This window comes from Bremia lactucae, linkage group LG9 (assembly GCF_004359215.1).
Source record: "Bremia lactucae strain SF5 linkage group LG9, whole genome shotgun sequence".
Taxonomy (NCBI): Eukaryota; Oomycota; class Peronosporomycetes; order Peronosporales; family Peronosporaceae; genus Bremia; species Bremia lactucae.
In genome coordinates, this window is record NC_090618.1 from 2,913,562 (window position 1) to 2,940,708 (window position 27,147).

The 27,147-nt window shown below is 45.3% G+C and overlaps 2 protein-coding genes across 2 annotated transcripts; both read left to right on the plus strand.

The window, feature by feature from the left end:
* Nucleotides 1-2: 2 nt before the first annotated feature.
* Nucleotides 3-2,333, plus strand: CCR75_007021 (uncharacterized protein; the record flags this gene model as incomplete). The annotated part of the gene is made up of 1 exon (XM_067965085.1): nt 3-2,333. The coding sequence occupies one exon, from the start codon at nt 3-5 to the stop codon at nt 2,331-2,333; it is 2,331 nt and encodes a 776-aa protein (XP_067819523.1).
* Nucleotides 2,334-21,192: 18,859 nt separating this feature from the next.
* Nucleotides 21,193-22,302, plus strand: CCR75_007022 (uncharacterized protein; the record flags this gene model as incomplete). The annotated part of the gene is made up of 1 exon (XM_067965086.1): nt 21,193-22,302. The coding sequence occupies one exon, from the start codon at nt 21,193-21,195 to the stop codon at nt 22,300-22,302; it is 1,110 nt and encodes a 369-aa protein (XP_067819524.1).
* Between the last annotated feature and the right edge of the window lie 4,845 nt (nt 22,303-27,147).

Sequence of the window (27,147 nt, forward strand, 5' to 3'; positions counted from 1 at the left end):
TCATGCGTTTTTGCTACTTGTACATCGCGCTGTTACTTGACGTGGCCGCGTCTCCTGCAATTGCAGACACAGCAACGACGGAGCGGTCGACAGTAACATCGCATATGCCCATTAAATACCGCAACAATGTTATTCCGACTCGTTCTTTGCGATATGAAAAGCCAGCACGCACTGACGACGAAGCTAGAACGAACATCGAGTTGGAAGGTCTTGGTAATTTTGTAAGAAATATAAGTCACATGGGAATAAGCAATTTTCTCTCTCGCTTGATCGATGAATCGAATCCAACACATACCAACCTCTGGAACCATATACTGAATTACAACGAAGCCTCTTTGGCTGACAAAGTGAAAGCTCTAGTGGAAATGGGCGGTTTTACGCTGGATTCATCGACTGAGTTCGCCATAAAGATGCGTAACAATCACTTATTGGCTCAGTATTTGCAACAGCTTGATCAGTTGGCTATGGATCCAGCAATGACGGAAAATTGTGTGATACTGCAAGGCCAAGCTGTCTTGAATCTATCGCTTGAAGAATTTAAAGAGTATAGCCCCACATTGTTGAATTTTTTGTTTTCACCCAAGTTTGCCAAGTTTCCGGAGCGCAAGAAGATTATCGAGTACCTCATAGCAGCTTGCATTAAGAGTAAAAGCCAGCAAGGAGATATTGCTACTCCAATACTGGGCTCCTTTATGGAGCATTTGAGCCTGCGCAGTCAGAGTACCGATACGATGGATCTGCTCGAAGGGCTTATACGTAACTTTGGCGAAGAAAATTTGGCCATCTTGTTGCACGCAGCAAAGCTTTCGACGGATAGTAATCTACGCACGATTGGAACTACCTTTGAAATATCACAGTTTGAGTTGTGGCGTAAATATGGCGCCGATTCAAACAAATTGCACACATTGATGACTGCAAATAATCTTTCGAATGACTTTCGAGAAAATATTTTGGATTCGTACACCACGTATCTTGACGTCTCTCGCGAGCTTCGGGCAAAGGCCAAAAATAGTAAAAAATACAGGTTTATTGCTACGACGAAGTACGAAGCGTGGACCAATGAATTGAAGAAACATTTCTTCGATGATCATATAGTTAAAGCAATAATCTTTCGATCCGTTCACGGCGATAAGAATTTGATTCCAGCTCTACGTTTTTCGGACAATGGCATCATTCTGCACGAGATTCAGCAACTTGTCGATAAGCTGATACCGCTTTGGGTCGCTGACAAATCAGCTGAATCGCATATTGAAATGATTTTCAATCATCTCGTCGCAGACAGAGAGAAACTCTTCACTAGTCCATTGCTACGTGTTTGGGCGAATTACATTGATCTATTGTTGCAAAAGCCTTCGGTGACTGCTGATGTTAAAGCTTCTGCGATCTTGAAAGATGTAATGTTCGCAACAAAACTGGAAGATGCAAGTCATCAAGCAGTCACGATAGCTGGGAACACGGTCCACGTCGTAGAACATTGTACGATTCAATCAACCCAGTTTCTGCGTTGGCAGAGACAGAATCTGAGCCCTGACGACATTAAGCACATCCTTTTAAGCTCATACGACGAAGAATTGCACATGCAGGCACTCGTGCAGATAGAAAGAAAAGTGTGGAATGCCTACAAAACGTTTTGCCAGACACCAGGCACGATGGAGGCGTATCACGATCTGAATTGGAAACTTGACACTAATTTTGTTTATCACGAGCTAAACATACGAAAGCCTAGCTTTTTTGACACGGAGCAGTACAACTCGTGGTTCAAAGATCTTGCACGTTTTGCAGAAAGAGAACACCAGAACGTCAATGACATTGACCTTACAGCCTTTCGACGTTGGTATTCCGATGAAGAACTTCTTCTATTGCTGACGTCACCGGACAATATCAATAATTCTCAGAGTCAAACGCTTTTAAAACACCTGATAGCGACTTGGGTCCACGAAAATGAAGGTCCAGCTCCTGTCTCGTTCATTAAATTACTAATTGAAGAACAAGAAAAGTCGTCTGCTTTGCCATTGCTTCAAGTTTGGGCGAATTACAACAACCTTGTGGGGGAGGGTAAAGGCAACTTGTATGTTTGGATTTTTTTGGAAGACTTGGCATTGGCAAGACTTTTACAAGAACAATTCCAGCTATATAATGCTTTAGTTGGGGTCGAGTTGCAAGCGACTCAATTCTTCCGTTGGATGAAAATAGGATTCAATGCTGATTCTATTCGAAGCAGATTAAGGGACGCCAATATCTTTGAAACGCACCCCCAGCGTGAGATTGACGAGAATTTAATAGCTGCGTACAGTACTTACATTGCTTTGAGTACTCATCACGATTTCATTTGAGCGACAAGAAAGTATTAAGCGAGATCGTAGGTTCCGATCCGAGAGATAAAGAGTTGAAAGTTCTTGCCAACGTCATCCCAATTAACTTGACGATTGCGATCGAGTCGTTAAGAAATTTTCATCTCAAAGAAAAAATTGGCCTTCTCGAAAATGAATGTTGCAAGGAGTCGCGAAGGAGCGTTTTGGCTGGTATAAACGCTTGCCGTACATATTACTTGCATTAAATTCAAGTGTTCACTTCCATTCTTGTGCTTCCAAACGACCGTAATTTCACGTTTATATAAAAATTACATATGCAATTCTCTGCTTAATCAGTCGCTCATAGTGCACGCACTACGATAAGAAAGTTTCGTGCAACTTTGTGAAAACATTTTGATCATCTGTATGACCTGCGTGTGGTGGTTTCTACTTGTCTATTCGCAAACATGCGATTTTGTCTCGGCTAAAGTTGCTATCGCGCACATGCTATCATAAAAATAGTCATCATAAAGACAGAAATGCGGAAGCCTTTTCCTTCGCCTTGCCTATTTACCCTTCTTCCAAACCGGTCAATTTCATTGGCGACAATCTCTACCTCGTCAGAAGCTTGAAACTGATGCTAATAGCGATATTTTTTGGCAACTCTCTACTAACGCGACACGTCTACAACTTAGATGCACTAAGCTTATCGTAGCGTACATGAAGTCCAGTAAGGTGACCTATACTGTCCGCCGTCGTGAAATTTAATCCATGGTGCATACAGACTTCTCAGTCACTGCGCTCCGCTTCATAATCTTGCCAACAGGATCACGATTCTTGCGGTACCTTATGAGTACTGCCTTTAAGCGCTTAGCGTGAGTACTGCCTTTAAGCGCTTAGCATGAGTACCGCCTTTATCGAACCACCGACATATCAAGAGGTGTTAATGTTCAATTTCCGACATTGGCCATTACATCAAATGATTGTTGCAAAGACACACTAATTGCGTGTTTAAGCTTTTTATAGTATGTTTCCATCACTGTGATTGGCTGAATAATCGCTCTTTTTTACAAAATGGGTTCTAAAAAGCATCCTCGTGCAATCAGATTAATTTTTACTATTGTAGCACTTTTACTTTTATATGCGCAAGGGATTAAAGAAAGATGACACGGTCTGAATCATTAGCAGACACTATCAATTCATACACTTTTGCTCGTAATTTATTACTCTTGGACAGCACAAGTTAGCCCATGTTGCCACTGTTCCTTCAATAATATTATGTTTTTGTGGCTTACCGTAGGCAATGTGATTTAAATTTTCCGTTAATTGCTATTTTAAAACTTTTAGAATATTCAGCCTCTTTTGGCTATATCCTCATTTATCTTTGCTTCACACAACTTGATTTGATATCAATGTCTTTTTTTAACGTGCAACATACACTATCCTTGTACCATGCATATGACCTCACGCGTCTCTACTCTCTTTTTAACTTCAGGCCTAAACGTTTAACGACGTTTTTTAGTCGCACAATGTCGTTCACACGCATCGATGTTTGACTGCTTCTCGAGCAGAGAGATCGTACCGATTGATGTATATTGTAACGGGCTAACGTTGCCCTATGTTACAAACCCATTATGTACTACACTTTATGTGTTGGCTGTTATGCACGTGGCAGTTGGAGGCAGTGGATGGACAATAGGATTCTGAATTCAAACTCGATGCCTTCTCTTCTACCTGCTGTGAAATCCAAAGCCATCCACACCACTCATCTTCTCATCTTGCTAAGCAGCTGCTCTGTCTTCTATCTAGACGAATGACGCTAATCCAAACATCGAGCCGAATCTCCGACCCACCGAATAGCAAATCTCTCGTTTTCCTACATTATGTACCTAACGGGATGGTCAATTACTTCATGTGAAGCACTTAGACCTTCCACTTGGGTGTGGTGCATAAAGTGACCACCCTTTGTATGTGATGCACATAGGTGTATTCACATTGGAAGGGATAACGGCTAGCGTCATCCGTAATCCGAGGTATTCAGAATAATACGCTCGCAATGTAAAGGAACACATCTACAGAGGTGGCATTCATTGATTGGATAAAAGTTTATATATGTTCAATTCGATAAAATATAAATTTGTCTTATAACTACTTCCCAGCTAACAAGTGTGCACGTGAAGACGGATTACCGTTTCCGAGACGAAACTTGTACCAAGGTACTTAGTTCGTTGGGTAAGGTCGCTTAGGCGCCCACCAACTACCTCATTGAACGTGAAGAAAGACGGTCAAACCGCTTCCTCACTGTGCCTAACAGCTTTAGTAGCCCCCGCCTACATATATAAAAAAACTTGCCTCAGCATCTCGCCATGAGAACGAAAGATATGCACCATGGATTGAAAAAGCGCTTGGTTGGTCGAAGTTTGTGCAGTAGCTCGAATTACGCTAATGATCTGGTTTTATCCTATTTTGGTGGATTTATCTGCATGATAGCTCTTTCATCGTTTGCCTTGATACATAACATTGCATGTAAGACGAGAATACAAGAAGATCATCCGCTTTTTAAGAAACTGCGAGTAACGTGATCAAGACTAAGGTGACGCAAAAGAGACCATATAGATGTAAGACAAGAGTTGATTGTTAACTATATTCACATCTTCCATACGGAAAGTAAGCAAATATATGCGGCACTCGAACTGTAACGGGCTAACTGCCTTACGTTACACGCCCATTAAGTACACTCAATGGGGGGTCAATTAATTCGTATAATTTTATTTGACCTGCCGCTCGGTTAAATTTACATAGTGACCACCCTTATGTATCTGATGCACACAGGTGCATTCACATCAAATAGGGAGACATCTAGGACTGACGTCATCTACGAGTCGACGTAGTTAGAATAAATACGTTCGCCAGTTAGAGATGCTAATCTACAGAAATGGCATCTAATTATTGGGTGAAAAAATCTTATAATTAATAATTTTGAACATAGATCAGTATTAAACTTACTTCTTCGTATTTAGTGCGCACGAGAAAACGGGCGTCCGCTTCCGTGACGTCACTTCTGTAAGGGTAGAATTTCGTTTGGTGAGGTCTCCTAAGGGCTTACTAACTACCTCAATGCACGTGATAGAAGACGGTCAAACATATCCTCCCAGTGCTCAAAGCTGTGTGTTTGCAGTTAGAGGAAGCTTTGGAAGCGCCCGCCTGCACAACGGCCTTGCCTTCAGCTTTCGCAAAGCTGAAGGCATCGCAATACGGGCTCATAAATAGTCCGTTGATGTGGCTGATTATCGTTTTAAACGAAAGCTTCGCTTATCAGCCGCATTAACAGACTCGTTAAGTGCCCAAATGTTGCGATAGCGACGGGCCCGAATAACCCTATATGAAACGATAATTTGATCTCGCTTTTCGCCTGTCCGATACAAAACGATCGGAATTTTTCTCATTAAGGGCACCGAGGCACCACGTGCGTGGTCACGCAGACGCGTCAGATATTAATGTGGTGTCATAATCAGTGGAGTGAGATATCGCTCACGAACAGCAGCGTGTGTTCCGTGCCGGCGTTCTTGCACCTTAAACTCCCAAAATTTGCCGAAGAGATCACGTCACTAGATAACTCGTTCGCTGCCCCTTCACATCACGGTAATTCTGGATACGTTCCACAAGGAAACGTTGATCACCGTGGGAATCCACCAATGATTGTGGTTAGATACTGGTATTGACGCTTGCGACTACGTCGCTTTAAACGTTTCGTCACGTGAAACTGAAAGTTCCCATGCTCGTCGAGCAACGCAGAATGGGACCGACATATCAAAGAAGTCCATCTTGGCTTTTAAGCACGAGGTGCAACTTCTCCATGATAATCTTGCAAGAATGGAGAGCACCCTTGACGCGATTTAAAATAATTTGGTTCTTAAGCGTCTATAATCTCGTTAATAATAGGGCCAACAAATTTCCAGGACATTGCGATGATGCAAAAATCTGCGGCACATCCGCCTGTCTCGACTGAATCGCTTCCCAAAACCACATGGGAAGGATCTTGATATAGCTTGAGCAAGCCAACGTAGAACAATGGGTGTGTACGCAGCTTGCGCGAAAGTTTTAAGCGTAGGCCCTTTTTCGACATGACCGTGAATGGTCCAATATAGCTCGGACGCGATTTGATTTTGAAGACCGGCACTCCGTTCTTAAGGTGGCTCTTAGCGATTCGTTAGACCTGGTCACCGACCTTATAAGAATCAGAACAACTTATGCCTTTACAACCCGCTCGTTTCTTTTTTTTGTCTTGGCTATCAGCCATTGTGTCACGTATATGTCTTTAAGAAAGTGAATCGCGTTGCGAGAAACTCGCCTTGTTATGGGCAGTAACAGGGCTAATATCATTAAGCCGACCGGCTATTTTCTCTCACCAAGCCATGAACCACATTGTGGTAGAGCAAACGGAATGCGTGGGTGGGCGAGATCTCATTCACATAAAAAGGAGTTAAGCCTGTTGAGGCATGTACAGCGTTATCAACCGCAACACAACAATCGGGAGCATTATGCTCCAGAGCTTTGGTACATGCTGCGCAGACTGTCTTCAATAACGCGATTGCCACGTTCGGTCTGCGGATGGTTCGCTGTGAACATGTCCGATCTGGTGCCAAGCACTTCAAAGATCAACTTCTAGAACGTGCCAGTGAAACAGGGATCTCTACCAGAGACAAATTTTACTGGCGAAAGTGTTGTCGAAACATGCGACCAATAAACAGCTTTACTGTACCTTCACCGTCAATTGTATCCGGCACAGCCGCTAAGTGATACATTTCGCTAATTACTCAACAAAGACCACGATGTACGTGTTGCCATCCGATTCTATCGGTAAGCCAAACACAAAATCCTGACTGATGGGCAAGCACCCCATGGTACGGTCAAACTGGTAAGCGGTGCCGTTGCATGTGCCAAGAGTTCAAGCTGTTGCCAGGTTTCACATTGCGAGCATAGATGCTTTCCATTACATAATTTGTGTAATGGGACACACTCCGGTTGTTAAACCGTTAATGTCCTAACAGAGCAGCAAATGTGGTCATGGCCATTTCTAAGCTCGGTAGTAGAGCCACTCGCATGTATGAGGTCTATCGATGTCGCATTTCCCTCGTGCGGTTCGCTAAAACAACAACTAACTCGTATGTATGCAACGACTGATCAGGCTTTTCGCAGCCGATCGCAATTCTTATCGGCCTGTCGGAGTAAACGGATCTGGGGACACTGTTCAGGAGTTGAAAACTCGTATTGCCGCTATGCATCAAGACTCGTTGCAACTTCTCATTTGACGGCTATCGGTCAGATCAAGTTATAAAGAACTCCTACGCCTTTCCACGCACCTCTGCTCTGTCTTTCAAATGAAGATTCAATGTTTTCAACGTTCATTGCTCCCGCCCAGGCACTGTCTGGTACAAATGTGCGCCTGCTTCACGCTACCAGCCTACTCCGGCTGCTGTTTCATCGGCGTCGTCGATTCCAGAGCAATCTGCCTCTCCGACGTGAGGCTCTCCGGCCACGATGCCTATGCATCCTCGGAAATCTAATTGAATGCGATTATGACGAAATCATTAGCTTCCTATCATGGAGGCCAGAATGTAGCCGCTAACGTTCAAGTGGGTCCTCAGCCTCCAGCCGTTACTACCTTCTTGTACGGAACCGCATCCTGACACGCGTCCAACGATGGCTGACGTGCTTGGTTGGCAACAATATTATCTTCGCCGCGATCACGCTGAAGCCGACGTCGCTCGTCGTCGTGTGGAGACTCTCAAGCCTCTCGCAAACGAGATCGAACGGATCGAACAGCAGTATACTGCTGATGGAGATTGGTCGTTTATAGCGCCTCGTAACAACCACGCCCGGTCATACGTTCTTCCCCCCGTGCTAAGTATGACATGATTATTGCTACTGGCCGGACGCTCGTGCATACCTCTCTTCAGAAGATTGTGGGGTCACTCTCAGGTAAACACCACGGCAACACCTCGCTCGAGGACAGCCTATTGAGTGGATTCTGGCGCATCACACGCGTCTTCTCCACCCCAACACCCTACATTGTTTACTGAGGTCGGAGGTTTGTCCACACTGCATAAAACTTTGGGAAGAGGTACAGTGGCAGGGACCCTTCCTGGATACACTCGAAGCTCTGTCAAACCTTGATGGCGTCAGCCCGGTTAATCCTCGGTCTTACAACTTCGGGCCGTTAATGGGGATATTGTAGTTCTAGTCGGCGGACTAGCTACTCGCTGCTAAGCCTGTCTCATTCTTGACATCGTGGATCAATATTACTGCTCTCACAGTGAACACCAATGGCATTAAGCAGAATGGGCCTTCCTTTGTCAAGAATTTGCTCTCTCACTTAGTCTCTCTACAAAAGACTAAGCTTGCGGACATCAGACACGATGCAAAATATAAATTTCAGCTTGACGCTAGTTTTACTCACCGCTTGTTCTCGAGTGACCTTATTTCTCGACTGCATCGCTCCACACAAGGACGGCGCAACGGATTAATCACTTTTCTTTGAGCTGACTTTCCAGGATTCTTTCGGCTGCTGAGGTCTCCCACCTGATTGTCTTGGGCCAATGTCTTGTCGTGAAAGTATTGGTTGATGAGATGCCTATCTATCTTCACAATATGTATACACCGGCGGACAGTCAGGACAAACATTAATTTTCTCGAGTTTGGACACTGAAGTGCTCAAAGATTATGCACCTCATCTTGTGTTGGGGGATCTGAACACCCCGCTAGACCTACAGCTCGACTCCTCCTGTTCTGATCTGAGAAATGACCAAGGCCGGTTTTGTGTCGAGTGCATTTATCCTTAGGCAACTCGCACAGTAAGGTTTCAGGAAATGCATATCTAAATTCAATCAAATCCTATTATAAAGAATTTGTGTACTAAGATTCCCAGGGTTGGGACGTAAGACGTTTTATCCGAGTCTTCTCATCGAGGACATTTTCGTCCATCGATGAGCTGATGAGAATTCGCTCCTTCTCAAGAAATACTATTTCGACCGAATATCGGCCACATACTTGTCATCTGTGACAAGTACGCTGATCTGCTTGACTGTACCACTACGCATATACGCAAGTACCGTCGCTTCTAGCATTGAAAATTGAATCATCTTCAAAGTTGACTTCGGAGCGCTAGCAGATCAAGTGTATAAGCGCCAACACTTAATCTATTGTCTACTAAGACATTTACTGTCTCAGTTCCCTCTTTGGGACTTACTTCTAATGGCACCTGTGCACCTTTGACTTAATCCGGCTGGCTCGCCTAACGACCGAACTCATGCATTCGACCGCTTTATATCCAATGTCACTCAAATGTGTGAAAATTTTACGCGTTGCGTGATAGCCATCATGGGGGGCTTGAAAGCTCCTTCCTTCTTCCTTCAACATGTTAGATGGAACGTGCGTAGCTATTCAACTAAGCGATGTGCCTCCATGCGCGACGCCTAATTGTGTCTTGTAACGATTCGCGAGGTTGATCTAAATTTAAATCAACCAATCAATAGAACTAATTAATTGCGTCAATATTACCAAATTTTGCAATATTGAAATTACTTTGTCAAAACTAATAAAAGCAATAAAAAATTTGTGCTTCTTTATTTATTTTCTCTCATAAGAAATGATATTCATTTTTCCTCTTGTATGAAATAAAATGTGTGTACGGGACACCCCGTTGCACTGCTGCTAACATGTTTTGTGAAAGACACGCTTGACCGATGCTTTGCTATTTAGGGGTTGACGTTGTGAAGGGAAAAGTATTTTCTGTCATGACACCCGTGGTCGCGTCTTTATAATACCGGCAAGGTAATCGACCAAAGAGAGGGACTTTGTTCGTGCGTAAAATTGTAAAATATGCTTTTTCGATCTTGCCGCAAGCCCAAAACTTCGGTTTGACGATCCACCTTGCGGATGCACTGGCGTTTTGAAGGGCGCTTCATTTCACAGTCTCCAAGTAAGAATTATCATGACCTGATTTGGAGGGGTTTCCTGCATTTGGAATCCACATGCGGTGAAGGGATTTCCTGAGGGTCCATTTTCCAAAAGTTGGCCCTCACTTTATGTTTTCTCGGACCAACGAGTATAGATGCATGGGTTATCTCAATTTTGCTACGCTTAAATGTGCAGTAGGCTTTCCACATATAATATGTTTATGTAGTTTTGTTAAGGCTCGATCTGCTCTTCCAAGTTGCGAGTTTGACTAGTAAATTGGATGATCACAGCTCCCCTTTTTAATAACATATTACCAACAGACGGGGAGGGGTGTGGCAATACCAAAAGGGGTATGAGGCTATACCAGTTCCCCCTTTAAGAAACATCTATATAAATAGGTAACCGGTATAGGCACCCGCGCGGGCCGACAAACAATGTCCTGGAATTGATAACATGGAGACATTCAGTCCAGTGCAACGAAGTGTTGTTTCGGCGCGCGCGGAAAGATTGCTGCATTTGCGTTTTTTTAGTGGGGCAGGGTTTGAATTCGTCTCCTACAAGTCACCAAAGCGGTCCTTACCAATCCTAACGTGTTTTAGTACCACCCATGTCGATAAAAAGTTATGCGGTGAGGCTTACGAAGCGGCGCGAAAGCTATATAAGTTGATATTTTAAAACGAAGTTAATTTTAAGTGGTACATTAAAGGTGTTATCGATTAACAAATAGTTTGTGAAGTTACTTGCAATGAAGTTCTTAAAATTAGCACCAAGCTCAGCAGCATCGGCGCCGAGATGGAGGACGAAGCCGTAGCTATTTGCTTGCTTCGCAGTCTGCCCAAGAGCTATGAGAACGTCGTACTCAATCTGGAGATGAGCAATACCGAGCTCCGTTCTCAGGGTGTTGTTGGAACTCAGCCGTGACTTTGTGTAGGCAGCTCACACTGTGTCCAATAAAAGATAGCAAACTGAAACTCGAGGATCGTGCGTAAGAATTTATCAGAGATCGAGCGTATCCCGCGCTTGTAAAAGAGTTGGAGGTTCCCGTACACAGCAGTGAGCACCCCCAGTGGTATGCTCTGGGAATGGCTAGTGATGCCTCAGGGGCTTAGTAACGCCCCTGCAACATTCAACAGATGTGTAACAAATCTGTTGAGACCGGTGCGGGATTTTGCACCGAGTTATTTCGACGATGTATTCGTCCATAGCCAAGCCATGGACGGAAATACGGACGTGGAAGTTCATAAAACTCACGTTCTTCAGGTTCTACACTTATGCGAAAGCATAAACTGTACGCAAATCTCAAGAAGTGAATATTCGCTGCAAGCGAAATACCACTTCTTGGGTGCATCGTCGGTAAACACAGCGTGCGCCCTGATCCCGAAAATGTCAAGGTAATTACTGACTGGCCAATTCCAGTCGATGTCAAGGGACTTAGAAAGTTTCTTGGTTTAGCGGCGTACTTGCACAAGTACTCTCGCAATTATGCCGAGATAATAGTTCATCGCTCTCGTCTCTTGAGAAAAGACGAGAAATGGTTATGGAACGCTAATTGTCAGCGTTCGTTTGAAGGTACCAAGCCAAGCTTGATGCAATCGCCCATCTTGGCGATTGCAGATCAAGACAGACCATTCTATGTGGTTTGTGACGCCAGCGATTTCGCAATCGGCTGCGCGTTAATGCAAAACGATACAGACGGCGCGGAGGCCCATCGGAAAACACGCGCCCCTGGCGCCTGTAAATCGATTGCAAAACGTCTATCGCGTCACGCATCTCAATAGAGATGCGAGCCCTTCCCCAGGGCGAAGAAAGGGAATAGACATCCCCTTTTACCCTCTTCGAGTTGTCTACACAACACGGACAGGGATCACCCCACGTGAGGCATGGAAGTCCAGCCTCACGTGACAACCGATGCAATTTATACCTTGCACTGGTTAAAGTTCGTTTTTCAAACTTAACGCCAATCGCGTTAAGTCGTTGAAGCGAGGCTTCGCGTCCAATGTCTTTGACATTGCGAATGAACGCGCTCCAGGCTTACATAAGCGCGACTTATCTCGCTTATTGTTACTACTATACGATCGATGCTTAAGAAAAGCATCGAGATATAAATCTTCTTTAGCGCAAAAGTTCTTCGCGCTGGATCAAGGTCATGTAGCTCTGTCGCAATAAATAAGGGATATTTATCGTGAGGAGTTGTCTCTTCAGCCAAGCTATTGACTAGCCGTTCGGGCAAAACTACGGCTTCTTCTTAGGAGCAAGACGAGACATTTTATTGTCTACGCTCCCCTGAGCGGTATATACTGAAGCAGGGGTACCACAAGAACTTTTATTACGATGGCTTGTGCCATGTTCATCACCACGCACAGAAATATGTGCGAATGACGGCAGGGAGACGGTGCTGGCGATAAGGAATCATCCTCATCGTCGGAACCAAACAAACTATAGCGAATGCTATTAGCACGTCCATCCGATTGAGCCCCCTCATTTGAAGGCCTTTTATCAGCCGCCAGAGGATGATCAGGCGACTGTTCTGTTCTCGCCAGTCGCAATACGCATGGACTTGTTAGCCATGCGATAAAATTGAAAATGATGGTTCTGACCAATCAAATCGTTTTAATTAAGTGGTCGCTTCTTAGGGCTCACGGTTCCGGGGACCCATAGTGACCACTCTAATAAATGACATTCAGAGCGATTGTCTTATAAGGGAGGGGTGATGTAGCGGGGTGTAATGTCACATTAAATTAACACTTAAAGGTTGTTTATTAACATAATATTAAAACAATTAATAATATTTGGAGAATATTACTTTACATAATAATATTCGGAAGCTTATCCATTGATAGATATAGGCCATTATATCTACGTGCTCCGCGGTAAGCTTATCATTGGTAGATATAGGCCATTATATATACTTGCTCCGCGGTCCAGTCAGCACTGGACGCACGCAAAGAGATAGATAGATAAGACTTTACTACATGTTTTGTATTAGTTTATAATTAAATTAGTATTAAACAGATAGAAACAGAAGAGCTTAATTATATTAAATACAGTTTACTTTTAACTCTCTTTACAGCAAGTGTTTAAAAAGAGTCTTTCTTTGCACGTACTAGTGGACGTGAAGTGACGTGAGGCTCCACTCGCACTGAAGCAGCGAGAAGTGGACTTGTACTGAATCAGAACAAGTCGGCAGTGCCCCGTTTAATGAGGGGCCTTCGCATACTTTACGTACACTACGTGAAGAGGAAGGTTTTTATATCGGAGCTACCTCGCTCCTAAAGTCAGAGGAAGACTTTCAGACTCAGAGAGTCACTTAGTTCTATGGAAATAATGGGTTTAACAACTCAGGGAGTCGTACAAGCTATCCAAGCTTAAGGAATCCTAGTTCAAGGGATTCAGGAGTTTGTAAAACCAAGTGGCAACTAGTGCCCAAGAGGATATACCTTAGAAAGGCTTCTATTTCTTACAGATCAATGCGCAAGCCTTGGGAAGGCACTTAATGCTTTAAGATCAAAAGGGGAACTGAACTTTATTGAATTATTTAAATCTAAAAACCTTACTCTAGCTAATTAAAATAGATTTTGGCCGTCTGTTTTACATCTGGCGGCGACCACATTTATATCCCATGTTAAATGTGATTTAAGTAACTAACTATTTTAAAATTTGATAAAAAGGTATTTTACCCATAAAGAAATGTACCACAATAACGGCTCTCTAACCGATGTGTACCCCATTACACCCTCCCCCATCAGACTGTTGACACCGAGTGACAACATTCGCTTCATTTCCTCTTTGAGATTGGAGCCTAAACAGCTAACCTTTTGGTTGTGTTTTCCATTCCTTTGTCTAATGACAATCAAGCGTGAGTCACAGACTCTGAGCACCTTCCTCGATGATGAGGGAATAATGGACTTTGAAAGTCACTTTCAATCAGAGGAGGGGGGAAAGAGCGGCGTTCGCTCACGCCTCCTCCTCCGTACGAACGTCGGCGAGCCCCAAATCCGTTCCCAAACGTGTAGCCGCTGATGTCTTAACTGCATTGAGTAGGACACGGGACCCAGAGTCTAACATCATTACGAATCCGCTAGATGAAGAGCAAATGCAGATAATCTTTATAGCGAAAAGAGCTCGTCGTCGAGCAGCCGAAATAGCGAAAGCTAAGGCTCATAGTGAATATAGATTCACTTCGCTTAGTGCGGACGAGCGTCTTAAAGAGATAGCGGGTCATAGCTTGGCCATCTGGATCTCAGGTGACCCGGCGAGGACGACGGAGGAGATCGCTGCTCGCGACTCTCTTCATGAGCAATACTTTACGCCGAAAGTAATGGCGCGAAGCCAGTATTCTGACGCGTTTACGTGATCAAGCCCGTGGGGCTTCGGTGACCTCCATGAGGGAAATTTCGATCGTTTTGTTTCCAAACGAAACAAGAACTGAAAACGAAGTCTCATTTGGGAAATGGGCTCACCGGGCCCGCAAACTCCGTAATATCTGGAATATTGGCGAGTCTGCGGATAGAGGTGATGTTCGTTCGGAATGGAAGCTTCGCTTCGACTTTTCTAAGCTCAAGGCCAAATCCAGTTACGTTCGGCGTTTATGCCACAAAACGAAGAAAGACCTGGCCAATATTTCAGTGCTTCGGTTGACCGTACAACCAAGGATCAAAGCCGCACTGAGGCTTTAGATCCACCTAATCCCACGTTTAGTGGTGAAAAGCGTCGTTTGACGCGAGTTAACCCTGAGCTTGGCGCTCAAAAACGTCAACGCCGTTAGGGCAATCTTGCCCATAGAGGTACCTCGAACTCCCAAGAGTTTTTAGAAGAGATGTACCCTAGCCACTCCACCAGATACTGGTATTGGCCTTCACGACGACGTTGCTTTAAAAGCTTCTCCACATGAAACCGAAGGTTCTCTCCGCGCATCAAGCAGCGCGGGGGCCGAAATTTCGGCGGAAGCATTTGATACTCTACGTCACGAGGTGCAACTTCTTCGTGAAGTCCTTGCTCGGGTTGAGAGCTCTTTTGAGGCGGTTCGAGACCGTCTTTCGACGCTGGAACGTCAGCAGCCTCGTTTAGAGGGCCAGCTGGATATCATAGGGAGGATGCAGCAATCTGCGGCACGACCGCCTGTCTCGGCGCAAGCGCCTTCAAGTCCACGTGTGAAGGGTCCCGATATGGCTTAAGCAAGCCAACGTAAAACACTGGGTGTGTACGCAGCTTGCTAGGAAGGTTTAGCGTATAAGCTAGGCCCTTCTTGGCCATGACCGTAAATGGCCTAATAAAGCGCGGGCGCAATCCCTTTTTTTAAATTTGGACTTGAAGACCGCGGAAACGAAGTTGGTAGGTAGGTTTTTAGCGTTTAGTAAAACTCAATCTTCGACCATATAAGAATTAATACAGCTTCTGCCTTTGGCATCCGCTTGTTCTTTTTGTTTGTCTTGGCTATCAGCCTTCGTATCCCTTATATGTCTTAAGACACTAAATCGCGTTGCGAGAAACTCGCTTACTTGTTTCCGAACGGTAACAGGGCTGATAATAGCAAGCCTTTCGGCCAATTCTCCCCCACCAAGCCCTGTATTACGCAGTGTAATCGTTAGTGGAACGCGCGGGTGGGTAAGACCGTTTATGTAGAACGAAATTTGGCCTGTAGAGGCATGAACAGCGTTAATTAATGCAAATTTCAATACTGGGTTATGGAGCTCCAGCGCTTTGGTGTCTGAGCACACACGCTACGTAAAACGTCTTCAATGACGCGGTTGACACGTTCAATTTGACCATCGGTATGCGGATGGTCCGCAGTGGACATATCCAATCTGGTGCCAAGCACTCGGAAAATTGGTTTCCAAAATTTATTCGTGAAACGGGGATCCCGATCGGAGACAATTGCCACTGGCAACCCATGTTGTCGAAACACGCGATCGATAAACAGCTAAGCTAAACCCTCTCCATCATTGGAATCCGGCACGGCCGCTAAGTGAGCCATTTTGCTCAAACGGTCAACAAAGACCACTACACTTCAGTTACCGGCTGAATCTTTCGGTAGCCTAAAAACAAAATCCATACTAATGGACTCCCAGCATCCATTGGGAACGGGAAGACTCGCTAGTGGCGCAGCAGCATGTGCCGAGGGCTTAACCCGTTGGCACGTTTCGCATGTGCGAACATATGTGCTGACCCATTTATAAAGTTTGTGCCACCAATAACTCAGGCTGATTGACCCGTAGGTCTTTTCTCTACAGAGATGATCACCAAGGACAGTATAGTGTGCCTCATAGAGGATCCAGTACTTCAAATTCTCATCATGAGGAACAACGACACGCGGAGGGTCCGTAAAGTCTGTGCAACAAAGCAACATGTCGTTATCGATAGAAAATCGATGTAATCTTGCACGCAAACGTGCCGGTAATGTAATACCCTTTAAGGCTCGTAGCAGAGCTAGACACTTTTCATCTTTGGCGTAAGCCGAACGGGTTAAATTCAGGATTAGGTCGATAAAGGAGAAAGATCATAATCCGGCCTGCGTGATAATGCATCGGCCAAAGCATTTTGCTTGCCGGATTTATACTTCACCTCGAAGTTGTATTCCGCAAACAAGGATAGCCATCTGGGCATTCTCTGTGAGAGATGAGGCGACTTAGTCGCCGTGGGTAATGACGCGTGATCTGTACAAATCACAAACGGCTTAGAGCCGAGTAGATAAACTCTGAATTTGACGATACCATACTTCATAGCAATTAAGTCTTTGTCATGAACTGTATAGTTCTTTTCCGCAGCTTTAACTGTCTAGACTCGATTGCAATAACACGTTCATGACCATCAACATCTGTTTGTAGCAGAGCACTGCCAACGGCAAAATCTGATGCGTCACAGACGACACTTTAAGGCCAATTTGGTTTTGGTAGTGCCAGAATCGGGGCATGGATAAGGCTATCCTTAAGTCCTCGAAAAGCATTTTTTTTGCTAGTCCAGTACCATTCTGTGTCGTTTTAGGAGATTAGATAATGGCCTAGCCATATCAGCGTGATTTTTGCTATATTTGAGTAAATAACTGGCGAGACCCAACTACTTACAAATATCGTTTTGGCTTTTAGGAACTGGCCGATATACTATGGCTTTTACCTTAGCGGGATCCGCTCTAAGGCCTCGCTTCCCAATAAAGCACCCTAAGAAAGGAACTTCTTTTGCGCCAAAAATGCATTTAGATGCATTGGCATACAATTTGTTTGTGCGCATGCGCTCGAGCACTGCTCGCAAATGGTCTAAATGGTTTTCCATATCCGACCGACCCTGCTCCGCACGACTATGGACAAAAATGTCATCGATATAAGTCTGTGCATAACCTCGATGAGGACGAAACAGCTGCGTCACTAGACGATTAAATGTTGCCGGGGCGTTGGAAAGCCGTTGTGGCATAACCAGCCACTCCCATAACATGCCGCTTGGGGGTGCAAACCGCTGTAAGCAGGCTATCACTAGCTCGCATGAGCAATTGGTAGTACCCATCGACTAAGTTCAATGCACTGTACATTGAACATCCCACCTTTTTTGTTTTGAAGAACATCCTTTCTAGGAATGGGGGTTTGTGCTCGTTTAGTGGCAGCATTAAGCTTATCATAAGCATGTACAATGCGCCATTAACCATTTGGCTTTTTGACACAAATTGTCGGTGTTGAATGAGGAGATTTGCTCTCTCGTACCATTCCAGCCTCGTGCTTAGCACGGAAGAAATCGTCAATGACGTCACACTGCTCCCTTGGTAAAGGCCATTGTCTTGTGACACAATATTTGGTTCCCGGAACTAAGTCAATTTCATGACGAACACCTCTATCCGGAGGTAAAACAGATGGTGGGTTATTACATACCACATCTTGGAATTCATTGATTAAAGGAATGAAAGGGATCCGTAGGATCTTTAAGGATCGATGACCCACCTCGCGCACTAAGTGCAGCTTTTTTGTCATCCAGGACAGCTTCGTCGAGAAAGGACGATGAGTTTAACTCAACCATAGGTCGGGTGACCACCATTTGAGATTAGTCACCAGCTTTTAAGGCTCGACCGCACTCAACAATAGACATTGGGTCTTGCTCTAAAAGAGCATGCAACGAGGGGATTGCCGCAAGGCTAACTACCCCCTCAATGTTACCGGTTACGCCATTTACAAGCGTATGTACTTGCTCACACGTATGACTTTGTGAGGGTATACACGCTTCGTGTCCACCCTGTCTTGGAGTAAAGACAATACGCCTCTTAGAGACCGGGACATTCACGTCCCCGGGTTTTCCAGTCTGTATTGGTTCTATACAAGACATGGTGTCCAATTTGACATCCGACAAGGAGTTAGGTAACTCAACTTCCTTATCCAGCGAATGTTTACGTGTCGCTTAACGTGTATTAGGAGGGTTTGACCCAAAATGCCCAGGCGAACTGCCAATAGTGTCACTATTGACACTCAGTATGGTGCCACCTCGGCCGGCCGTACTCGGTGGACTTAGACGTGCCACTCCACGTATCTTAGGGATGTTGCACCCTTGATGAATCGGCCTTAGGCCAACAATGCTTTCAGCATTTAGTGAATCGTTATTATAACGAGTGTCACTCGACGGAGTACGTGCCGTTCCACTTATTTCTGCTGAGGCGGGCTCAGAATTAATGTTTTTTAACATTAAAGTCTATTAACTCAGACATGCCAATGTCTAAAACACTGACAGACTCATTCAATGATCCGCGCCAATAGCGCTTTTGTTGCCTAGCAAAGGTGGGTTCATGACTCTCCAGAACTTTGCTAGGAACATTGCGCGTGGCGCCTAAGGTCTTAGACCTCCAATCATTACATGGCTCATGGTGTTCTGACCAGGCCATACCAAGGATGAGATCATATCTCGAATTCAAATCAAGGACGATACAGCGTTCGATACTGTCAAAGTCCAGAGACTTTACACCTAAGTTCAATGGAACTTTAGGAACAGTGACACGAGTCCCAGTCGCTAAACGAACAGTGATTGTATCACCTTCATGCGCTCTAAGCGCCTCAACGTATTGTTGACTTCCTTCAAGGGAAAGGCGTCGAGCACAATTTGCAAGACGCTCCTGAGTCAATTAAAATTGACCACGGCTTATCAAAGCCCTTTACAGTCGCTTAAGCGACTAGCAAGCCAGGAAACCGGGCTTGTACTTTCGCCCCGTGCCATTGAGCACCGAGCTTATTGGGGATAGGTCTTGTTTTTCTCACCTCCTTGAGGTTCACCAGAGCCTAGGTCTTCCCCAGTAGGGCGCCCTGCACCTACTGGGTATCGACGTTTTCCCACACCGTCGAGGATCTCCGGTATAGGTCGGAGCTGAGCTCTTTTGAGCTTTACGCGAATTTCGAAGAGGGCAGGCAGGGCGTAAATGTTTCGTGCTTCCGCACATATAGCATCTACGGATGGTCTTATGCTGTTCCAAAACTTGAAGAGCCTCCTCTTCTTCCTCAACTAGGCTCAAATCCATGGGTTTCGCTCCATTAGACGGAACCCATTTGCTCGAAAAGCCTGTTCGGTAAACAGGCGTGCTAACGCGAGTAGACTTAAAGTCAAACTCGGCGCATAGCGCTATGGCAACTGCTTCTTCGAACGTAGCCGAATGAGATCGGAACAATTCCGTCCGGGCAACGCCCTCATTGAGACCTCCCATAAAGATGGTCACTACAATTGCTTCTTGCATCGGGTCTTGCTTGATACATGGATGCAATGAGAGTTCTCAAATCCTGGACAAAGTCCCCTAGGGTTCTTTTATCCTGTCGAGTCGCTAGGAGCCGTGCTCGCATGCGAGAAGACTGATCAGGCGGTGCAAACATGCTCGTCATTTGCTGTTACAGCGGATCCCATGAGGGAAAAGCGTCCTTGATGAACGTGCTGCACGATGGTGCCCATTCCATGGCTCTACCTTCAAGTTTGGAAATGGCCATAGCCATCTTTCGCCGTTCTGTTAAGAACAAGGCGAAATCAATGGACATTTCCATCTGCTTAATCCAAAAAGGAGAGTTTCTCCCTCTTCTCCCTCAAATATTTTCACATTTGCAGTTAGAGGGCGAGCCCTCGGCTATGAGTCAGGTACTGAGATGTACCGGGTTCGGCATAGATGCCGCTAGATGGTCCTGTACCTGACCGATCAGGGAGGCTTTGTACCGCATGGGGGCTTCAAGCCATCCATGCAGGACCTCTGGTCCCTGAGAGATAATAAATTTCACGTGCTCAAGCCCGAATAAGGTTTTGAGCTTGTCATAAGCGGTGCGTTGCGCTTCTAAGAATTCTGAAACCTCTTCCATTTTCGTGAGAAATTTGTCTTGTAAAGACTCAGGCGTAGATTGACTACGCGTGCTACCAGGTGTAGCGGAGCTACCTCGCTCCTAAAGTCAGAGGAAGACTTTAAGACTCAGAGAGTCACTTAGTTCTATGGAACTAATGGGTTTAACAACTCAGGGAGTCTTACAAGCTATCCAAGCTTAAGGAATCCTAGTTTAAGGGATTCAGGGGTTTGTAAAACCAAGTGGCAACTAGTGCCCAAGAGGATATACCTTAGAAAGGCTTCTATTTCTTACAGATCAATGCGCAAGCCTTAGGAAGGCACTTAATGCCTTAAGATCAAAAGGGGAACTGAACTTTATTTAATTATTTAAATCTGAAAACCTCACCCTAGCTAATTAAAATAGATTTTGGCCGCCAGATTTATATCTGGCGGCGACCAGTTTCAGCGAGTGAAATTCCCATTAAATTACAGTGTTTGTGAAACATAAAGATTACAAATATAAAAGTGCACCAACTTTTGCAATATTAATCGATAACGGGTCGAAATTAGAAGACTATATAATTTGAGAAACCCGACACTTTCACGCCTTCTTTTAATTGCTCGTAAACCGTTGGCTCCAATCATATTCAATTTTCGACATAATCTTAGCTCGAGTCGCCCCTCGTCATGGCCTCGAATCTCGTTGCTTACGTTCAGAACCTGCTGCCGCACACGGCGCTGCCGGATCTGTCAAATGAAATCAAAAAGAGAGACTGGACGCCTGTTGTAGCGGCTATCGTATCAAATCTTCCGCAGCTGCTGGCATTAGAAGCCGAGACGGACGTCGAAGGCGCTTTTGTGCTGCTCTTTGACGTCGTCCTGGTGATCCCCAGCGCACAAGAAGCGGCACTTCAAATCCTGCGGGTTCTAAAGAGCGAAAGCAAGGCCAGTGCCATCTTGCGTCTTCGCGTGGCAGTTGCATTGTTTAATAAAGCCAAGACGCTGCCCAAGGTGCAGCTGCAGGCGTTGCTAGACGTTTTGACGCTAGCGCAATCCTCAGACAACGTGGAGCTAGTGGCTCCATACTTGATGCAGGTAGAGGCACTCGTGGATACGCAAAAGCTCTGCATGGAGGACCGTCGTGCGCTCCTCTTAGCCGCAGCGGACGTACTGGAACAAGCAAATGAAAAGCTCAAGGTGCTCACTTATTTGGAAAAGTATCTCGCAACGTACGAGAAGGGACAACAAAACAAGCAGCAGGCTTTGCGTGCCGTGCAGATTGTTCTTCAAAATCCCGTGGCTACGTTTCTGTCGCGCGTGGACCTCGCTGCCAATTGCGTGGTACAGGAATCGCTCCAGGGGGAAGAGATCTTGGAGTTACTAGACATTGTCTCCACCAAGACGCTCAAGGAATTCCAAACCTTCCAGCACAAGGCCGGAAGTGTCTTTACCGACAATAAATTGAACGAGGCCGAGTTGACGGACACTATGCGGCTATTTACACTCTGTACGCTACCAACGGGCTTTCACGAGATCCCGTACGCTGATGTAGCCATTTCTTTGGACGTAAACGAAGAGGATATCGAGCAGTGGGTCGTCCGCGCAACCACCGCTGGCGTTGTGCATGCTAAAATTGATCAATTGGCCCGCACTGTGACCATTTCGCGCTCGCTGCAGCGCCGCTTTGGTATCGAGCAATGGAAGGAAATTCATGTGAAGTTGCAGCTTTATAAGAAAAATGTTGGTAGTTTGTTAAATATTGTCCGGAATGCGCGACGTGCCCAGGAACAGCAGTGAGGCAAGAGGTGAAGCAGCAGCATGTAGCACTGAAGCCATGTTGCCCGTTAAGGATCGTATAGAGAGACACGGATGCCTTTTTGCTGCTCTTAACTCGTCGCACTTTGCGACGTGTGAGAGGGTACAAGATGGAGTGGGTATTGAGGCAGAATGAATGGAAATTCAGAAGAAGTGAGAACTACCATTTGGCATATTTTGGTAGTAACGAACGATCCATAAAAAATCCTCTCTATTTTAATGAGCTGTGTTTTAATCATCAATTAGATTTCATACGCTGGGTCGTGTCAAAATTACGAACGCGATGAAATTGTATAAATTCGGGTAGAGCGAATTATTGTCAATGCTACGCATGTTTTCATCAAAACGCGATAAAAATTGTAAGAAACTAAGCCCACGCTTTAATCTTTTAGAAGACGCCATAATTGTCGACATTTTCATTGTAAAACTATCGATTCGTGATTTTTATATATAAAAAAAACTATTATCGCTTTATCATTACAACGTCGAAAAAACGGCAAGGCTTAAACTAAAGCAATATGTTAAGGGTATACTGCTTGGATGGTTGCATGAACAGAAGCTCCTGTAATCGAACCGCAACAGCAATGTTCATGATAAACACTACGACAGCTCGATCTATAAAATGGTGATTCTACTGCGTGTCAGACGTTTTTTTTAATTGACTTGCACGAAACGTGTCCACATCTTTGTCGCGTTTCATGGTGGCTCCTACGAACGCTGTGATGAGCTGCGAATTGAAAATTTGGTAGACCAGCGTCTGGTTGTAGAAAAAGTTTGCATTTCCTGAGGCTGAAAAGAGCCACAGAAACCACATGATAGGCAGCATGCACGTCGCGGCACCCAGGCCGAGCACGTAGATAAACCGGTTTTCAATGGCTATACGCATAAGAGTTTCGTCAGAACATCATCACAGTTTTCCTAGCCGGAACAATGTCTATCGTACTCATGATTGTTTTCGGATGCAAGGCCAGCATCGAAAGAAAAAAACCAAAGTCACCAAAAGACGGATATGCCTGAAAGAAAGAAAAGATGCCAATCAACGCACATGCGTAGGCTTGAGGTCGATGTCTACAAGAATGGATGCGTTAGCAAAATTTTAAAAAAATTGTAAGAAAAATTAAAAATGTCAGAAAGAAACTTACGCTAAGCGTAGATAGATCGGAGCGATGTAGATGACTGGGTGCAGATGCAAGAGGAAGAGAAAATACGGGATAAAGCGGTCGAAAACTTCCATGAAAAAGTACCAGAAAATGCCAACATTGGGGGTCAAATCTGAGTACATTGCGACCCACACGTACGTTTCCTACACAAGACAACACGAGGATGTCATAGCAAATACACCTATTTGCATTGTTGATGCATGACGCACCTCGAGAAATGCCCAATTTCCCAATAAACTCCACGACAAGTACAATAACACACCCAGCCAAATGCCACATATTAGCAGACATTTACACCCTATCGACAAGATTGTCTCTGCTTTGACTGAGTGTAACATTAATACGATGGGTACCATCAAGAAGAATGGATACACTGAGAGATACGTAGCTATCGCCACACACATCATCGAAGCTGCCACGGCGCCTATATTACTCATATGTTATATAATAGCAAGCCCTTTTAAGAAAGCATGATTGCAATTGCACCTTCCGAGGCGAAAACCAAGCTGTAAAGCACCGCCAAGTGAGTAAATCCAACTGTTGACATGGCTACACTGGAAGCAAGCGAGTATGGATTCATCAAGGCAATAAATGTCACAGTACTTGGCAAATGTTCGGGCTGAAATAGCGGTGAAACGGGTACATGAGTAAGCCAGATCTCCCGACCTCCAATCATAGAACGACGTCCTTCTTCCAGCTTTAGGTTTCTTTCACATAGGCGGGCAAAGCCTAAGGCTAGTAGCAGGTCCACGGCAATAAAGACAGCGCATGAAAGTATATATTGCAGATTTGGTGAAGCTACTTGGAGCACCAAATACAAAAGGGCGAAGAGGAGAGGGGGCTGATGATATACGTCCCCGGTGTACGGTGATCCTGTGGAGCGGTATAAGAAGGCCCCTTCCTGTAGACGATAAAAAGACGAGACAGGAGTCACCAGCTCAGGTCGAGCCGATAGCGTCGAGTGAAGGGTCGGCACGGCGTAAAGGAAGCTGCGTACACATGCACCTAGCAGCAGGATGGCAATGCGCGGCATGTGGGCACGAGCGCAGCCAATAAGATTAATAGAGAAGTGGCCAATCAAAGCATAAGTTTAACAATGTTTTGATCATCACTTTTGGAAATTAACCTTCTTTTTAATTTAATTTCCATAACAACCGTTTTGAGGTATTTTAATCGGCTAAAATTAATTTTGTTTGTTGCGACTTGATTGGCCAATAAAAATTATCTTGAAGGTGGAAGTTCGGACGTGCATACAATGTCGTCGGAAAAGAATTTTTGGCCAAAAAATATATTTATTACATTACCCCGTTGAGATGTGGTGGTTATGGTTGCTGTAGTCAATTCGAAGGAGCCATCTTTCCTGCTTTCTCAGTGTTAATTGGAACGGGCAGTTACAGCACTTTTGCGTCCTTTCCTTGTATTTTAGAACGCGCAGGGTTACAATAGCTACCGGTATGTTCATCTGAGAATTTTTAACCTTACTTCACCATTTTCACGGTAAATTACCTTTCTGATTCTTACAACCTTGAGCGGAAACCATTTTCCAAAGCTACAGCACGTGTCTTTAGTTCAGCTTGTTCCAATGTTCGCCAAGTATTTATTACCAGATCAAAGACAGCCATAATTCCTTTCAATTTTTATTCAGCGTGTTGTATGTGTGGATAGTCACGAATAGAAGTACAAAAACTCGTGGGATTACTTGACAGAGGAAACTCGAGAGCGTCAGAGGAGCTCCACGGCAATGGAATGCCTAATAAGGCCTCCTGGATAACCAAAATAAAGAAAATTTAAATACACGCAGTGAGCTCTGCTCTGGAACAATAATCTATTTCATTGGAAATCACTTTAGAAGACGAAATTCACTACATACACTACCTAAACCTCTTGTTACTCCGCCTCCACTATTTTAGAGGCCGGTGTGTTCCTATCAACGGGGGTGTCTTCATTAGTTCTGTAGAATGTATTGCCTCCTCCTCACCATGATGTATTTGAGGAAGCTCGTTTTGACGCGGAAAGTGTGGCTGTTATAGCGCACGTGACAGCAAACAAATGTAGTGCTTTGCTAATACTAAACTACAGTTTAAGCAAGATACCATTTGAAATTACCACTCCCCAATCTACCGCACAGAGGGTGCATCCCGTACCCCCCCTCGACAACGTAGAAGGTCACAGTTTTAACTGGCGGGGGGTCCAACGTTTTTCTTCGCATTGTTGGTGCGGCACGACTATTATTGTCAGCTTAACGAGCATGGACACCCAGCGTCAATGTCTTTGCTGCGGAAATAGTGGTCATGTGAACGCTTGATGCAACTATACGGACGTCCAGTTGACATGATCGGTGGGACGGATTGCCACGGAAGCAGAGACTTGCCAGTTAAAGGATCTAGTATTGCTAGCGTTTAAAAGCTTCACGATATTGCACACAAGCGCCTCCAGCTCCAGCGTGAGTCCGAGGATGGTACAGCAGCACACTTACTCCGTCGCTATCGTAAAGCGAGGTTGATGCCACCTTCCGCGCCTCCTTATCGCCAACGGATGAGACAGCAGTAGCTTCTGCTACCCGAGTGGCTGGGTCGCCGTCGCTTGATTTCCGGAATGAGAGTTATTGGCGAAACAGCTGTGGCTCTTGACACCCATGCGACCCAGACGTCGGTTATGGGCACACAAAGGAGCACTCCCACCGCAGCCGCAACCAGGAGATAGAGAGTTGGTAGGCTCGCACTGCTCGTCGATAATACGGATAACTGGCGGTACATGCGTAGCAACAACTACGCGAACGATAAAGCTCTACGTTACTGCAACCCGCCGCGGCGATCAGTCCTAAGTCACAACATCGTAGCGCTGTCCTGTTCGACAGAGACGTTAATGCGCTATTAGGGAGACCATGGTCTAAAACGGGAATCACTTTCGACTGTGGGTTCACTTGTAGCTGCTTCACGACGACCTGCACTACAAAACAGCATACTTTGACGCGGACAGGTCGGTCAATTGGGACGCGGTGTTCTTCGGTATAATCACCGGGGTTCTGGGCGGAGACACGGCTCCAATGGCTGATAGCCTGGAGGAATACACCGAAACAGCGTCGGCCCGTCGCTTGGTGCATTCAAGAAACTCACGTAGCCTTGGCAGTGGAAGCTGCCGGGTTGGAGACTCTGCAAGAATGGCTGTGAGGTCAGGTAATACATAATATCCAAATGGGGTCTTCCACGTATTCCATTTAGCAAGCGCGCGTTTTTGAGGCCAAAATCTTTCAGCAGCTCTGTCAACGCGAAACTCTCAAGCCTGCTTGCACGACAGTGACCCAAGCGGTCCAGCTGAAGGCTCTGCACTTTGTTGAAACCCCCGGATAAGATGATATCATGTGACGAAGCAGATTAAGTGGCCAGCAGCTTGAAGAAGTACTCGCAATAGTGGGGGTTGTTGTGTGCGTAGACATGGTCAGAACCCAGGTATGAACGCGCACAGCGATCCATCGGGCGTCCCAAAGCGGTTCTATCCAGGTGGCATCCTGACTGGCAGAATCTAGGGTCAAACGGATGGTGACTTCAGTTCTTATCCCCGTTTCGATACTCCAATAGAAAAGGCGCTTTTGTCATGCGAGTGATTTTGATCTCGTGGACTACTTTACTTACTGGGAGGGTAAGAATGCGCGCAAAATAGGCCGCTT